Source organism: Dromiciops gliroides, chromosome 1 (genome assembly GCF_019393635.1).
Source record: "Dromiciops gliroides isolate mDroGli1 chromosome 1, mDroGli1.pri, whole genome shotgun sequence".
NCBI lineage: Eukaryota > Metazoa > Chordata > Mammalia > Microbiotheria > Microbiotheriidae > Dromiciops > Dromiciops gliroides.
Genome location: NC_057861.1, coordinates 69,177,243 through 69,195,277, shown reverse-complemented (window position 1 = coordinate 69,195,277; position 18,035 = coordinate 69,177,243). Strand labels below are relative to the sequence as shown.

At 41.1% G+C, this 18,035-nt stretch overlaps 1 protein-coding gene across 1 annotated transcript in view; it reads left to right on the top strand.

Moving 5' to 3' along the window:
* Positions 1–17,761, top strand: part of LOC122745463 (adhesion G protein-coupled receptor E3-like) — a 42,881-nt gene extending 25,120 nt beyond the window's left edge. Inside the window, exons 8-15 of the mRNA XM_043990791.1 lie at positions 758–931; positions 2,671–2,865; positions 3,256–3,491; positions 6,782–6,848; positions 11,076–11,167; positions 12,436–12,616; positions 14,546–14,641; positions 17,708–17,761. Coding sequence (XP_043846726.1) covers positions 758–931; positions 2,671–2,865; positions 3,256–3,491; positions 6,782–6,848; positions 11,076–11,167; positions 12,436–12,616; positions 14,546–14,641; positions 17,708–17,761 — 1,095 coding nt within the window. The remainder of the gene's footprint in view (positions 1–757; positions 932–2,670; positions 2,866–3,255; positions 3,492–6,781; positions 6,849–11,075; positions 11,168–12,435; positions 12,617–14,545; positions 14,642–17,707) is intronic.
* Positions 17,762–18,035: the final 274 nt, after the last annotated feature.

Here is an 18,035-nt window from a genome sequence, read left to right as displayed (position 1 = left end):
TCTTATTCCAAATTTCCAAATGGCAATATCCTTTCTACTTCTACCCCCTTGTACACAATCCGTGAAACTGGACTCATGAGCTTGTTGCTGGGCCCTATTAGTAACTTCACAGTAGTGTTCAGGCAGGCTCACAGAGTGACCAGTACTTGGGACCTGAATTCTCACAAGCCAATTTTCTTTCCTATTTCTGGTGGTGGTGGTGTTTTGTCCTTTATTTTCTTTTCTCTTCCTTCCTCCCTCACTCTCTCCTTCCTTCCTTCCTTTCTTTCTTTATTTCAGTAATTGGGGAAAGTGACTTGCCCAGGATCACATAGCTAGTAAGTGTCTGAGGATGGAATTGAACTCAAGTATCCTTGACTCCAGGGACAGTGTTCTTTCCACTGTGGCACTTAGCTGTCCCTTTGTCCTTCATTTTCAAAGAAGACCAATTACGTCACAGGTTACATCCTGACTTATGAGTGAATTGGATTTAAATGAGGCAGAGTTGGCAAAAAGTTGCCAGCCTCACTCTCTCTTTCAGAGTCATCAAAGTCCAGTGGCGGGACAAAAGTTGGGATGACTGGCAATTGCCTGAGCTTGAGCTTGGATTTAAAATTAGCCTTTCAATTTTGTTTTCTTTCCTGGCTCTCGAGGTTTTATTCTTCATTTAACTTGGATCCCCTTCCTCTGCCATGGTGGTGAGGGAAGAGCAATGCTTTGTAAATGGTACTCAAGAAATTCACTGTGAATAAAGATGCAAATACTCTTCTTTTCCTAGGAAAGTTATAGCCAAGGCCAGCAGCATCTCTGTGTCTACTGGAAAAGCACCAAAGAGGGAGCCAGCTGGTCCACAGAAGGCTGTTTCCTGTTGAAAACCAATGCCACTCATACCAGCTGCCGCTGCACCCACCTGTCTACCTTTGCAGTTCTGATGGCTCTCACAGGCCAGGTAGCCTGGTTCTTGTGCCCCATTCAGATCTGAGCATTGCTGGGAAGTCTCATCTCACCCTCTCTGTTTACCAGTCCTGTTATCCCATCCTTACTTATCCCATTCTGCCTTGTTTAAGAAAGTTTTGTGTATTTCTAGGTATTTCAACATTTCTAATTATTTCTACTTATTTCAAAACCTTCAGTTTGGGAGACCTAGCGACCTTCTTGTTCAGACTCTTTGGTTTGTTGTCTATAGAGGAGGATTGATTTGGCCAAGGTCACACTACTAGGAAACTGTGGCTCTAAGACTTGAGTCCCAATCTCCTGATGTCCAGTCCACTGTTCTTTCCAATATTTTTACACTGAGTCCTGCAGTATAGGAGCCCTGTCAACTAGAATTTAAGTTTCCATAAGGAGGAGCTTGAATTTTACTCATTTTCCTATATGCTGTGCAGATATTTTCATTAAATATTTGTTGAATTAAATTGCCAACACCCCTGAGACTTTTGGTATCCCTTGCCAAGCCTAAGGATACACACTTGAACAAAAATAGGTTTGCAGAAATTTCCCAACCTAATAATACTAGCTAGCATTTGTATGGTGTGATCCTTAAAATGACTCTGGGAGACAGGGCTATTATTATCCCCACTTTTTAGATAAGGAAGCCGAAGCAAACAGAGGTTAAGTGACTTGCCCAGGATCATGCAGCTATAAGTGACTGAGGTAGGATTTGAACTCAGGTTTTTCTGACTCCAAGTCTGGGGCTCAATTCATCATTCCACCTTGCTGTCAAGCTTTCTGATATAAATTCTTATCCTATACTACATCCCACAGTATAATAAATTCCCATCCTATACTTCAGCGGGATTCTAGGAGCAGAGAAGTATGACACGGGGGATTTGTAGAATGTCAGTATGCAAACTGGCCTTGGGGAACCATAAAGTCTAGCTTCTTTGTTTTATAGAGGCAGAGACAGCAGACGCTGCAGTGGACAGTCCTACACTCGGGAAAAGCTGAATTCAAAACCTGCTCCAGACATTTATTAACTGTGTGTGTGATCCTGGGCAAATCACTTAACCTCCATTAGCCTTAGTTTTCTCATCTATAAAGTGGGAATGATAATTGCACTTATCTCTCAGAGTTGATATGAGGATCAAATGAGGTAATAGTTGTGAGTGCTTAGCACAGTGCCTGACACAGTAGGCACAATATAAATATCAGCTATTATTCATATTACTATTGTTATCATTCTTATTGTTATTACTATTTAACCTCTCAATATCTGTTACCTCATCTGTAAAATAGGGATAATACCACCTATCTCCCAGGGTTGTTATGAGGATCAAATCAAAAGTGCTTAGACTAGGGGCAGCTAGGTGGTGCAGTGGATAGAGCACCGGCCCTGGAGTCAGGAGTACCTGAGTTGAAATTCGGCCTCAGACACTTAACACTTACTAGCTGTGTGACCCTGGGCAAGTCACTTAACCCCAATTGCCTCACTAAAAAAAAAGTGCTTAGACTGGCATGTAGTAGGTACATATAAATGCTTTATTCCTTTCCCCTTACAGATTAGGTCATAGAGATCCTAGAGGTAAAGTGACTTACTTAAGATCAGACTCCTAAGGAGACAAGGGTAGGATTAAAACCCAGGCCTTCTGACTCTGGGGCCAGTGCTCTTTCTGCTACTTGAGGCAACATCACCCTGATAGCCAAAACACTGACTCCAATTTCTCCTTTGTTGGACCTTAGGTGGAGCCAAAGGAAGATTGTGTGCTGACAGTGATCACTTATGTGGGGCTCGGCCTCTCCCTGCTGTGCCTCTTTCTGGCTGCCCTCACCTTCCTCCTGTGCCACACCATTCAGAACACCAGCACCTCCCTCCACCTGCAGCTCTCCCTGTGCCTCTTCCTGGCTGACCTCCTCTTCCTCATTGGCATAAACCAAACAGCAGATAAGGTAGAGAAGTTACATGAAACTTACAAAAAAAAAGTTACAGGAAATCAGTTGCACAAAATGAGGTTCATTGTCTTTTTCTGCTTAAAGAAGAGTTCATTCTTTGTAATGAATAAACACATGATGGAGGGCCGTGAGTGCATTATGGAATTCCCATTTCTGTTTGTTTTCAGAAATGAAATATATTTCTCATGCTCTTGGATGGTTTAGACCAAGAATGAGGCAATCTTTTTAGTCCAGAATTTGTGATCCTTAGAATGTTCCAAAAGACCAAAAGGACTAAATATCATTCTCCTATGGTCCTTGCCCTGAGGTATCCTTTGTGAACTGTGGATGTCACACTCCATGCACCCACCAAACATCTCCATTTTTTCCATTTCCCCTTCTCCCTAGGTCCTGTGTTCCATCATTGCTGGAGGATTGCACTACCTCTATCTGGCTGCCTTCACCTGGATGTTCTTGGAGGGGCTGCACCTTTTTCTCACTGTCAGGAACCTCAAGGTTGCCAATTACACTAGTGCAAGCCGGTTCAAGAAGAGATTCATGTACCCTTTTGGCTATGGGATCCCAGCTGTGATTGTGGCTGTGTCAGCTGGGATTGACCCCCATGGCTATGGGACAGATAATCAGTAAGTGGGTTATAGCATTTTCCCAATGGAATAACTTGCAAACCCAATTTGTGTTCTAAAATTTAGTCCTTTTTCATTTTTGACATTTACTATTTCCATAATTCAAGATACTTCTCTCATGAGCTAGGATTTTAATTACTTACAAGATTTCCTATCTTTTAAAAATGTATGCCTCCTTCTATCAAGGTCTATGCTAGGTTACATTGCCATACTAGGGAACCCATGTATGTCACAGGCTTTTTGCTAGATGTAGTTCAGAGAATTCTTTCCAGTATCAGGGGTTTTTTGTTTGTTTGTTTGTTTTTCGGTGAGGCAATTGGGGTTAAGTGACTTGCCCAGGGTCCCACAGCTAGTAAACATCCGAATTTGAACTCAGGTCCTCCTGAATCCAGGGCTGGTGCTGTATGCACTGCACCACCTAGCTGCCCCCTCAGTTTTTCTTAAGTATTGCGACAAACTGGTGTTTGCCTGTGGCATCCACTATTCAAATATTTATGATTCAGAGAAGTCAGGTGGAAAGCTGGGGAGTGAAATTAAAATTAAAATTTTACTTATCATTTACCACATGTAAAACACTGTGCTAGGCACTGGGGATGTAAAAATGAGAATGACAGTTATTGCTCTCAAGGAGCTGAATGCAGTTTAATGAAGTAGAGGAGGAGAAATAGATATTCAGAAGTAAACATTTTAGGCAGAACGTGATCAATATGTGACAGGTTGGGTGGCCTAAGTGTATAATTGGAGGTGCTACCTGGTTCATTCCCATGCTTTCTGCATTCTATAGGGAGTAGTAGACTTCTATGCAATTAATTAATTAGCCAGAAAGGGGCATAGTGTATGTTGATAGATAGATAGATAGATAGATAGATAGATAGATAGATAGATAGATAGATATTGATATAGATATAAATATAGGCCAACCCTTGACATTGACTTCAAAACCACCCACTCATTGAGTACACTTGTGAAAAGTTTTTCTCAACTCCATTACTGCCTACCAAATGGTGCTCTGATTACACACCAATCATCTATTGTTCCCTCGTACTGGCCTGAGCTCTCTATCTCTAGGCAACTATAGCTGGCCCCAGCTTTTATATAGACCCAGAGGTATGATGTAGAAAAATTCTAAATTGCCCCCAAATAAAAAATCCCTTCACTTCTGTTCCAAGCCCCCTTGCCCCCACTTGGAAACTCTCCTCATTTATGACCAAACTTTCTTGAAGAAGTTGGAAATTTAATGTGTATAGTTTTTAATGGTCATGTGATTTATTGAAATATAGTATAAGAGGTATTGAGGGTACCTTAACAAAGAGGATGTAAGCATAAGGGTTTACTCTAGCAGGATCTATTTCCTTTATTCCTCACCTCTTCTGAACTTTGAGACTTGATGAAAACTCCCTAAGAAACATTCCTATATAACACAAAACAGGGGAAACAGCACTACCTGATCTCATCATAGCTGTAGTTCATAAGTGTTTAATCCAATATAGTCTTTCCTCAATTCCTCTTATTCCCCCTTGTTCTCAGTCTGTACTTCTCCATGTCTCAGGAGAGTCCATTCACTTTCCCTCCCCTAAACTTCTCTAGAAGCAATCCTAGTTCTTGCTATGTTCTGTCTTGCATGTCTGTAGCTATAGTGCCTGATCAACTTCTATCACTTAGAAGGAAAACCTTGAATGGAATATGGATAGGAAATCAATGAAATCTATGAAACTTACATAAGAAAGTCTCTTCAAGGATAAAGGAAAGGGCATCAACTTGAATGTTTTGGGAAATAGCCATATGCCTCTCTTAGCTTCTCTATTTCTCAATGACCTTTTATTCCAGTCACTTCCTTTGATGTACTTGTTCTGTGGGGACCAATTTTTAATTGGGGAGTGTTAGCTAAGTGGCTCGTGCAATATGGGGGCAAGGAAGGAGACTGGCAACCTCCCTCAAAACAGCAGGATTTATTTAACAAGAACGAACTTAAAAAAACACAAACAGGATCAGTAGGATCAAGGGAAAGGAAATAAAATTGGGAAAGGGAAATTATACAACCTGAAAAAACACCACTGCCCAGGAATCAGCTGAGAATACACAGCAGCGCTCCTGTCGCCTTCCAGCTTCTAGCTAGAATGCCAGAAAAACTCCCTTCTTCCCAGCATACCCCACACAGCCCCCAGCCAATTGGCTGGACACTCTGACAGTCACATGACTACCCTCACTAGGCTTCCAATCATTATAATTTTGCCAGGCCCATGTAGGCATAGGCGAGTGGTGACAATGTGAGGTGCCAGTGCCATGGCAACGGCTATAACCAGTGGGTGGAGCACCGTGCGGTTTGTGGAACCCCAGGCCAGTGCACATTGAGGTTTTTTTTTTTAATTCTAGCCAAAAGATGGGGTCATAAAAACCTCAAATAACAATTAATTCTTTACAGTTCCAAACACAAAGAAGAGAATCAGATTAAGTGTTATGAGAAATTTGAGGAAGAAGAGATCATTTTCACTTAGAGAGATGTGAGAAAGCTTCATAGAGTGCCAATTCCCAAGTTGTGTCTTGAAGAGAGAGATTTTAACTGAAAGAGTTGAAGTGAAGATTCCATTCTGGGTCTGAAATATAGTGTGTTCAAAGGCAAAGGGACTGGAAAAGACAGGATGAGAACATTGAAGAGTAAATAGTCCATTTTGGAATGGAGTACTTGAGAGGAGGAGTTTGAGATAAGACTGGAAAGATAGGTTGGAGCTACATATTAGGGAACTTTGGATGTCAGAATTAGGAGTTTATGCTTTATTCAGTAGACAAAGACAAAATTTGGAGTTTTTACATATAGGATTGAGATTCATAGAAATAGTACTTTAGGATGATTATAGGAGCACCTTTGTGAAGGATGGACTAGCAAGGGGAAAGGGAGACTAGTTTAGAAGTTATTGAAGGGGCAGCTAGGTGGTGCAGTAGATACTGGCTCTGGATTCAGGAGGACTTGAGTTCAAGTCCACCCTCAGAAACTTGACACTTACTAGCTGTGTGATGCTGGGCAAGTCACTTAACCCCAGTTGCCTCAGCAAAAAAAAAGAAGTTATTGAAATGGTTGAGCTCAGTAGATCAAAGGTCTGAACTGGGGTAATGGTACTTGGGGAGAGGGCAAACTGACCTAGGGATAGATGTAAAAGCTAATGTGGAGATAGTCTCAGGACTATTGTATCGATGAAAATTGGATCAGTACTTCAAACACCTGAGAAAGGAAGGATTTTCCTTCTTTTATTGCCTAAATCTGCTCATAAGTATTTTTTTCTTCCCCTTCCTAGCTGCTGGCTCAACTTACACAAGGGGTTTATCTGGAGTTTTGTTGCACCAGTGATTGCCATTATTTTGGTGGGTATTCCTTGCCTTAGCCATTGAAGAAAAGACAAGTCAGCAGTCTAAAAGCGTACCACTTTAACTTGCTGTAAGTTTTGACAGCAAAATAAGAGGCAGTCTGATACAGAAGAAAGCACCTTGGGTCAGGAGTCAGAAGACTCCTTGATCTTGGCTCCATTATTCAAATTCTGCCACTGACACTTATATGTATGACCATGGACAAGTCACTTAACCACCCTGGGCCTCAATTCCCTCATTTGAAAAATAAGGGAGTTAGACTGACTTCTGAGCCTTCTAGTTCTAAATCTATCATTCTATGATGCTTGGGCAACCTTGGCAGAAATAAACAACTTCACCAGTCTTGACTTCAGTTTTCTCCTCTTAGTGGCTTGAACTAGATGACCTCTAAGGTACCATCCTGCTCTACACCTGGGATCCTCTGACATGTTCCAGTTCAACATTTTGATCAAAGCTTCTACCTCCCATGGAATCATGAGCACCTTACAAAACACATGATTGACAGTCTATTAGCTTAGAGAAAGAGACTTGGAATACATCCCCTGAAGTTTTCTCCAGATCATCCCTTCTTTAGATGCTAAGGCACAATCTAACAGACCAAGATATTCATGTATACAGGAGTCTGTGCCTACTGCTTAGATCCATATGCCATCTGGGTAAAGGCTCTTTTTTTTTTTTACTGATGTTGACTGCAAAATAGGGAGTTTCCATTTGCCTCGGCCTAAATATGTCACTACCCAAGATCTCCTCACTTTGGCAATGAGCTTTTCCAAAGTTATCGAATAAACTGGTCCTGTGAAACAATAGAGGTAGTGGTTCAATGCTGGGCTTGAAGTATCTACCAACACTTGTGTTCTATTGATGAAGTTATTCTTTGAGAATGAGGGTTACCTTCATTCCATGATATGACGTTGAAGGAGACCTTCATAGGACCATAGTTGTAGAGCTGAAAAGGACCTTAGAGATCATCTGGTCTACCTCCTAGCTGGGTAGCTAGGTGGCACAGTGGAATCGGGAAGGCTCATCTTCATGAGTTCAAATCTAGCTTCGTGCACTTTCTACTAGTTATGCGATCCTGAGCAAGTCACTTAACTCAGTTTGACTCAGTTTCCACATCTGTAAAATGAGCAGGAGAATTAAATGGCAATTAGCTCCAGTATCCTTGCCAAAAAATCCCCAAATGGAGTTGGACATGATTGAACAACAACAGCCTCTACCTCCCCTTGCCCCCAGTTTGATAGATGAAAAAAACTGGAGTCCAGAGAAGTTAGGATGAAACCTAGGTCCTATGATTCCAAATCCAATGTCCTTTCCCACTGCACCGTGATGCCACTTCCTCTTGAACTTGCATGATTCCCTTTCCCTTGCCTATATAGAAGCCTTTCCTGATTCTCCTCAGTGGTAGTTAGTAAATTCCTTCCAAGAGCATCTGCTGCTTCTCCCTTATACATTTTGTTTGTAAGTGGTTATTTGTGTGTCATCTCCCCAATTAGACTAGGAATTTCTGGAGGCCAAGGACCATTTTTGCCTTTCTTCATATAGCCCGTGCTCAGCACCATGCTTGGTACATAGTAGACATTTAATAAATGCTTGTTGACTTGACTTGAGGTAATTTATATCGGACAGAGTCATCCCATGTCTTGTTATTTGAAAACCCTTGTCATTTCTGGGCACCTATTTTGTTGTTGTCCATTTTTGTTGTATTATAATTGTGCTCCTTCTGTCTACCTCCAGAAGGTTTCTAGAATATTAGACACTACATTTTCCTTTTACTTAAGAAAAAAAAGGTGGAGGAAGATAAAGGGTATTAACAGTTCCTGCTATCGAAAAAAAAGGAGTGAAAATAATAATAATCTCTCACACTTGTGCAGTGCTTAGAGTACATTCAATGTCCTTCTCAAAGTTAAATCCTTAGAACTACCAGTCTGGTGGGCATACTATTTTATGGGTGGCAAATTAGTCTCAGAGAAAACGGGCAATTTGTCCAAGATCACATAGCTAGTAAACTTTAGAAATGAAATTTCATCCCAGGCAGGAGTATATTGGTAAATATTTAACAACTGAACCCCCCCAAAAAAGTATGCACAAAATGCTTTTTAAAAAAATAGTATTTATTTTCTCCCAATTACATTTAAAGACAATTTTTTTGTATTTTTTTTTTTGAGGCAACTGAGGTTAAGTGACTTGCCCAGGGTCACACAGCTAGTAAGTGTCTGAGGTTGGATTTGAACTTAGGTACTTCTGACTCCAGGGCCTGTATTCTATCCACTAGAACAAACTGGCTGCCCCAAGACAATTTTTAACATTTTCCTTCAGGGCAATGAGTATTAAGTAACTTGCCTAGGGTCACACAACTAGTAAGTGTCAAGTGTCTGAGGCTGGATTTGAACTCAAGTCCTCCTTAATCCAGGGCTGGTGTTTTATCCACTGTGCCACCTAGCTGTCCTCTTAACATTCTTTTTTTGTGGGGCAATGAGAGTTAAGTGACTTGCCCAGGGTCACAAAGCTAGTGTCAAGTGTCTGAGTCTGGATTTGAACTCAGGTCCTCCTGAATCCAAGGCCAGTGCTCTATCCACTGTGCCACCTAGCTGCCTCTTTAACATTCTTTTTTTTTTTTTAATTTTGAGCTAAAAAAAAAAATTGAGCTCCAAATTTTCTTCCTCTCATTCTTACGTCTCCCTTCCTAAGACAGTAAACAATTTGTTATAGGTATAGATGTGCAATCATGTAAAACCTATTTCCATAGTAGTCATGTTGTGAAAGAAGAAACAAACCAAAAGAAAAACACATGAAAAAATAAAGAAAGTGGAAAATAATATGTTTCAATCTGCATTCCTACTCCATTAATTCCTTCTCTGTAGGTAGGTAGCATTTTTTCATCATGAGTCCTTTAGAATGGTCTTGGATCATTGTATTGCTGAGAAGAGCTAAGTGACAACACACTTTTAAATTTAAACTGCATACATGGCTCATATAGAAATAAGTTTTGCCTGACCTCATGTGTATAATCAAAATCAAATTGCTTGCCTTCTCAAGGAAGGGGAAGAGTTGAGAGGGAAAGCATATTTCTAACTCAAAATTTTAAAAAATGATTGTTAAAAATGTTTACATGTAGGGGGCAGCTAGGTGGCACAGTGGATAAAGCACTGGTCCTGGATTCAGGAGGACCTGAGTTCAAATCCAGCCTCAGACACTTGACACTTACTAGCTGTGTGACCCTGGGCAAGTCACTTAACCCCCATGGCCCGGCAAAAAAAAGATTTACATGTAATTGGGAAATTAATTAAATAAATAAAAACCATTTTAAAAAGTTAATCTGCAACGAGAAGAACATTATACACAGTATCATCAACATTATATGTTGATCAACTGTGATAGACTAGATTCTCCTCACCAATACAAGGGTACAAGAAAGTTCCAAAGGTCTCATGATGGAAAAGGCTCTCCAAATCCAGAAAAAAAAAAGAACTGTGGAATGTGAATGCTGATTGAACCATACTATTTCTTTTGTTTTTGGTGCTGTTGTTTTTCTTTTTTGAGGTTTTTCCTTTTTTTTGCTCTGATTCCTCTCTTATAACATGACTAATGCAGAAATATGTTTAATGTTATATATATGTATATATATATGTGTGTGTATATGTACATACACACATATATATTTTATATATGTATATATATGTGTGTGTGTATATATATATGTGTGTGTATCTATATCTATATCTATATCTATATCTATATCTATATCTATATCTATATCTATATCTATATCTATATCTATATCTATATCTATATCTATATCTATATCTATATATATAACCTATATCAGATTACCTGCTGTCTAGGGGAGGGAGAAAAATTTGAAATTGGAAATCTTATGTAAACAAATGTTAAAAACTATCTCTACATGTACCTGGAAATAATAAAATACTTTTATCAGGAAAAAAAGTTAATCTGCATTATTAACATTTCTCTATCACTTTTTAAAGTCCAGACAATTGACAAAACAACAAACCGAGCCTTGCTTTGTAGCTTTGCTGATTTCCAATATGTAGGTGCTCACACTGAACATTTAAACTTCCAATTCCACAAACCAGGAAGAAGTGGCTCTGACATAGCCCGATCCCAGGTCACTTGCCTCTGAAGCATTCTATTTCCATCAAATAGTAAAATCTAAAAGTAATAGCCCTGTGTTAATACTGTATGGTTTGTTTGTTTGTGTTACAGCTCAACTTACTTTTTTATTTGATGACCCTGTGGATTTTGAGAGAAAAACTCTCCTCCCTCAACAAAGAGGTGTCTACTATCCAAAACACAAGGTGAGAAGAAACCCAAACGAGAAGGGCTTTATGACTTAAGCTCCTCATACACTGCTGGGTGAATTATGTTTGTAAGTTGGAGACATTCTGATGTGGATTTCCATGGGCCATAAGAGGGAAGAGTGGAAGGGAAATTCAGCGAATATTGTTGTGCCTTTCTAATGCATTTTTATATAAAGTCACTGAGACAAATTCGAACTCCATTTTCATTGAACTGAATTTGGAATTGGAAAAGATCTCTAACATCCAACCCTCTCATTTTATATCGGGGAAACTGAGGCCCAGAGAGAAGTTGATTTCCCCAAGTAATTCAAGTAGTAAGTGGTCCAGCCAAGTTTTGAACTTCAGATTGAAGCTTCTTCCCATTTTATAGAACATAGAGTTGGAAGGGACTTTAGAAATCTTTAAATCTTCATTTTTTATATACAATCAGTAAAAATATTTTAAGCATATACCCTCAAATTTAGTCTTCAGTGGTTGGTAGGTAGGATGTGTTTGGCTGAGGAGAACTAGCAACTCTTTCTCTTCTTGCTCCTACCCCCTTTATGTGGAAAGAACCATTTTCCCACTCCTTTTAGGCATCTTCATGACCATGATTTTTCCCTATAGTCAATGCCTTTAATCTACCCTGGATAAGATAGAGCTCAAGGGACTTTCTCCCACTTCTATGTGCCAAGTCTACCTTATTAAACTGCTTGGTGCATTATGAATTCAGGTCTTGATTCAATTAATCTTTTCTTTGCACACCAAAAACTGCTGCATTCCCTTGGCCCCACACCCTCTTTCAGCCACTTGGGTGTGAGGTGGAACCCTGGGCCATTCTCTTGTTTTTGTCTTCTCTCCCCCATCCTCAGTAGCCATTTTGTTCTTGGTTGGAAGTGGTTGCCATTCTTCCTCATTGTCCCTACCCATCTCTTCAAGGTGCTACCACTCCCTGACCCTTGGAGGGTAGGGAAGCAAGAATTGGCAGCCTCCTGCTACCATTGCTATAGCCTAGTAACCAGTTGTGTTTGGAGGAGGGAGAGCTCAGTCAATATTTTCTTCCTGTGCCCCACTGATCATCTTATACTCCGCCTGTGCATATTCCCCATGTGGGAGATCTCTGCTCTAGTAACCTAGTATCCTAGATGTAGACCTTGAAGGGCCCATAGACATCATGTGGTCCAACTGCTCATTTTATAATTAAGTCCTGGAGAAGGGACACGACTTGCCCAAGGTATTTGGAGGCATACAGAGTTTCTCACATTTTATTTGATTTTTTCAAACAGGACTCTGACCTTTAAAGCTGTTGCTCAGTTCTTCATCCTGGGCTGCTCCTGGAGTCTCAGCTTTTTCCTGACTGAATCTATAGCTGAGCCAGCCCAATCAGTCATTGCCTACATCTTCACCATCACCAATTCCCTGCAGGGTGTATACATCTTCCTGGTTCACTGCATCCTCAATCGCCAGGTAAATTGCCCTATGTCAGTTGTCTCACTAGCTACAGCTAAACCTGCACCTAAACCATCTTCCAGTTTGCATCTAAGCAGTTTTCTATCATTTGAATATACCAACATTACAGAGAGTTGAATGAAGCCCTCCTTTAATGGACCTAGATCTCACAGAAGAACAGAGGGCATAGAAGATGCTTTTGTCGAAGGGGCTCTTTTGAAATGTTTGTGGCTTTTATCCCAGGTTTTGAGCACAGGACACAAGCTGTTCTCTGTACACAAGGGAAGGCGATGGAATGGGGCTGACACATAGCCAGAATCACAGAGGGTATTGAAAGGACCTCAAGGGTCACCTAGTGCAACCTGGTACCTGAGCAGCAGGCTCCTCTAGCATATACATCAGCACCTTAGAGACCTTCAGTGCAGGGAGCTCCCTCCCTCCTGAAGCATTCTATTACACTGGGATATATTCTCATCTGGCACCAAAGGTCCTACATGTTAAAGAACAGTCATCACAGAATAAGGCCACAATAGAAAACTAAATGATACCTCCTTGCTCAAGGGATAGGATGAAGCCCCATTTTACAGAAGAGGAAAGCAAAGTTTGCTTAAAAAAATAGACAGTTTGACCATAAGGAATCAGAGAAAGAGAAGAGATGAGAACTCATTGTTCCTTCAATGCTCTCCAGAGGCAGTATGGCATATTAAGAAGATCCCTGAATGTTGGTGCAGTCAAAACATGTGGCTGTGAATCAGAGCTCTCCTCCTTAAGCCCTGGAGATGTAATCACATCCAGGCCTGGGAAAGATTCATCCATTAGTTGTCCTATAGTTCCACTCACCATCCTTGGGACTTACCAATATCTCTCTCCTTCAGGATCAGGCCCCTTCTTGCTCTTAAAGTGTTTCCCCCCAGTATACCTCACAGTACCTGGTGTATAGTATGTGCATACTAAATGTGTTTTTAAAAATTCATTCATTCATTTGTGATCTTGTACAAGTCAGCATACGTCTCTGAGCCTCATTTTCCTGTTCTGTAAAATGTGAGGTTTAGACTAGATTGGGATTCATTGGGGTCCATGATCTTGTTTTTTTTTAATTTTTTTTTGTTTGTTTTTGTGTGTTTTGTGGGGCAATGAGGGTTAGATGACTTGCTTAGGGTCACACAGATAGTAAGTGTCAAGTGTCTAAGGCCAGATTTAAATCCAGGTCCTCCTGAATCCAGGGCCGGTATTCTATCCACTGTGCTACCTAGCTGCCCCCCATGAACTTGTGTTTTTGTTTTTGTTTTTGTTTTTGTGGGGGCAGTGAGGGTTAAGTGACTTGCCCAGAGTCACACAGCTAGTAAATGTCAAGTGTCTGAGGTCAGATTTGAACTCAGATCCTCTTGAATCCAGGGCCAGTGCTCTATCCACTGCACCATCTAGCTGTTCCACAATGAACTTGTTTTTACAAATTTTGATAATTGCATTTCAATGCAATTGATTTCCGTTCATTTAAAAACATTACTCTGAGAAGGGGTGCCTAGGATTGCCTAGACTGACTCAAGAAAGGAAGAAAGGAAAGGAAACAAGCATTTACTAAAAGCCTACTGTGTGAGCCATGCATTGTGCTAAGCACTTCATAAATATTATTTCAATTAATCTTTATAACCACTGTAGGAGGTAGGAGCTAATAATATCCACATTTTACAATTAAGGAAACTGAGACAGAGGTTTGGTGACTTACCCAGGGTCATATAGCTAGTAAGTGTTTAAGGCCAGATTTGAACTCTGGTCTTCCTGCCTCTAAGTCCCACTCTGTTACTCAACTCCCTTTAGTTAGAAATCCATGGCACAAAAAAAAAAAAAAGGTGAAGAATTTCTGGTCTAGAAGATCTCCAAGAACTCTTTGAGAGACCTAAGTCCTGTGATCCAATACATTCTAGTCTTTCTGTTCTAAAATTTTAGGTACAGGAAGAATACCGGAAGTGGTTTAAGGGGATCCAGAAAATACAGACAGATAGTAGTGTTATACTATCTCTTCCTACTACTCAGAGCAAGGCGGTAAGCGCTCCTTTGTACCTCAGCACTGCTCTCCTGACCAAGCACCTAGAGCCACATCTCGTTCAAGCTCCTTATCCCTTGGCTTGCCAAGAAGAGAAAGCTCCTCTTGCTGTCCTCATGAGTCAGGGATGGGGTTCCTGGTCCCTGTCTGAACCCCACACCAGAAATGCTGGAAACCTGGGTCAAAGTTTCTGATCCAAATGAGTCTTTCCATAGGTTTAGAGGGGATTAACAGAAGTCAATCTGTTCTCCCAAATTCCTTGCATTGGAAGCTAATGTTGTCAACCTGTCAGATCATCATATCCTTGAACTCATCCTTTCCCTAGATGCTGTTTCATGAAAACAGGGCCTATGGTAGCCCATTAGGGGCCAGAGCAAAAGGCAGTGACATGCTCCACACCTGGGCGGCTACTACACAACCATTGCCATCTCCTCCCAACCCAGCCCATCCTGTGCATCAAGGGACAAGGTGGATGGAGTGAGGGGAGGTGGGCAGAAATAAACACAAGCAAACCCGCCAATGCCCAAACACAGAGGTCAAGAAAAGTCAGACACAACTGAAACAACTGAATAACAAAAACTCTCCTTGAGAGTCAAGAGTTACCTGGATACTCCCAGGAGCTGTTGGCACCTTGGTCCTATGAAGATTCAAAGTGGGAACAATTTTCTTTAAAAAAAGACTTCTAATATCACTATGTAGTCTTCTTGAGAGTCAGGAATTATGTTATCAGGCATGTTTTTGGAGTAAGTGTCCCCGAACCTGGGCTTGAATGTGCTGTGCTATTCACACTGTTCCTTTGGGTTGTCTCTGAGCTACAGAATATTTGTAGATGGGATGTTTTGTTTCCCAACTCTCTCCATAGCTTTAACCACTGTGTAGGAGCTGATGAGGACATTGGCTAAGCACAGTTGGGTGCTAGGAAGTTGTTCTGGGCCAAGTTTAACTCAGGCCAATCCAATGAGTCAAGCTCAGAATTGCAACATAATGAAACGATTGTGGAGCACGATAAAAAATGTCCTTACAATAAAAGATTTAAAATCATAATTATTCATTTCTAATTCAAATAGACTCTGCAGTAATGGGTCTGAAAGATCTTCCAAAGGGCAATAGAAATTCTACTAATTCTCCAGCCTGCCAAGACCCCAAAAGAAAGTATCATGAATTTTTTTTCATGCCTTGAGCAACACAGAAGTCTTGCTGATAGTTCAAGTCCTGGTCCCCTGGACCAACCATCTCCTGAGGAGGACCTCCTTTCACCCTTACAGGGAAGTCAAGCTGGTATACATAAAAGAGATGGCAGTGAGGGAAGGGGTAATGTGTAGGAGAAGATCGAGTATATGCAGGGAGGGGTGGGGGAAGCCTAGAAGCAGCCTGGGTGTTACGTGGGCTGCTGATAGTTTTGTTGACAGTTGGGGTCCTATCTTGTGTGGCATGCCATGTGTCCGAGTACAAAGAACCAGCATTGGTTCAGTAACATTAGATCTAGATAGTAGATTTAACTCAACTTCCTTCCTGTGCCTGTTTCTGGAAAGCTGTGTTCCCAAACTGAGAAACCACACATCTTATAATACAAATCCAAGATTTCATTGTGTGTGGCCTTGGTCAACAGGCAAACCCAAGGGGACAGTGTGGATAGCACAGCACAACCCAGCCCAGGTCATGAGACATTTATTCCAACAACGTGTCCAGTAACATAACCCTTTACTCTCGAGACTTTCTGGTTGTTTAATCGTTTAAGTTGTCTCTGATTCTTCTTGACCCCATTTGGGATGTTCTTGGCAGAGAGACTGGACTGATTTGCCATTTCCTTCTCCAGCTCATTTCACAGAGGAAGAAACTGAGGCCAATAGGGTTAAGTGACTTGCCCATGGTCTCACAGCTAGGGTATGAGGACAGATTTTATCTCAAGTTTTCCTGTCTCCAGGGACACTGCTCTATCTACTGTTAAGGGCTAAAATTCTAGCTAGTCTGTCTAAAATATCTAATGAGTGGTCGCCAATAAATTATAAGCTTCAGCAAGAGTTAGACTTTTAAGCATTTATTAAGGAGAATAAGAATTTGGTAAAGAGAGAGAAAAGCCTAGATTCCTATCTATTAAAGGGAGAGCACATTTCTAGCTCCGCTCTCCACCAGAGTCCAGAGGAAAAAGAGCGAGACTGAGTGCCAGTCTCTTCCTTCCTCCTCCCACTAGTCTGCGTCACTTCCTGATGCCAAAGAAAAGACTCCTGGTCTTGCCCTCAAAGACCTTCGCTTCATGGGCAGAACTCTTCTACAGTAAGTATCCAGCAGGTGGCGTTATTCCAATCGTTACACTACTGCACCACCCAGCTGCCCCCCTCAAGGAGACTACATAGTAATATTAGAAATCTTTTTTTGGGGAGAATTGCTCCCACTTTAAGAGATCTGCATAGGGGGCAGCTAGGTGATGCAGTGGATAGAGCACCTGCCCTGGATTCAGGAAGACCTGAGTTCAAATCCGGCCTCAGACACTTGACACTTACTAGCTGTGTGACCCTGGGCAAGTTACTTAACCCTCATTGCCCCAACGAAAAGGGCGATATATGAAATCCTTTATACTTAGTCCATTGATTACTTCTGTGTTTGGGCATTGGCAGATTGCTTGTGTGTGTCTTTCCCCTTCTCTGTTCCTTGATGCACAGGCTGGGCTGGGTTGGGAGGAGACGGCAGTGGTTGTGTGGTAGCTGCTCAGGAATGGAGCATATCATTGCCTTGTGCTCAGGCCCCAAAGGGACTAACATGGGATTTGTTTTCATGTCTTTAGATATAGGATGAGAATTGCTCTGTGGGCCAAATGCTGCAGGAAAATCAACAAATAACAGCACAAGTAGTTAGCATCAATCACAATAGAGGAATTAGAAAAATTAAATTTCAATCCTCTATACTATTTAGCAATATAGTCCTAGATATGAGAGCATTTAGAACAGAATCTTAAGCTCTAAATGAAACCTATTTTTTTTACCTCCCAGAGGAAATTGGAGAATTTCAGAATTAATTTCATAGGCATTTTCAACATATCTTTCTTTCTCTTCTTTCCTCTCTCTAAGATTGAAGAACTGGAAAAAACTCCAGAATTTGCTAAGAGGAGAAAAAGCACCTAAATCCTAAACCAGAAGACACCCAGTGACTTATCCCATCACCAGACATCCTGCTTCTGGATGGGGCCTCCCATGTACTCCAAATGCAGTGCATACTAAATCTGTCTATTCTTGTAGGGCATGGAAAAATTATTTTGGTCAGCAGCGCATAGAATGCTATTATGGGCTAATCTATTTCCTGAATATGAGTATGATATCATTAATTAGCATCTTGCATCTCTAGTAGGTATTAAAAATCCCACGTATCAAAAACAGAGCTCATCATATTTTCCCCTAA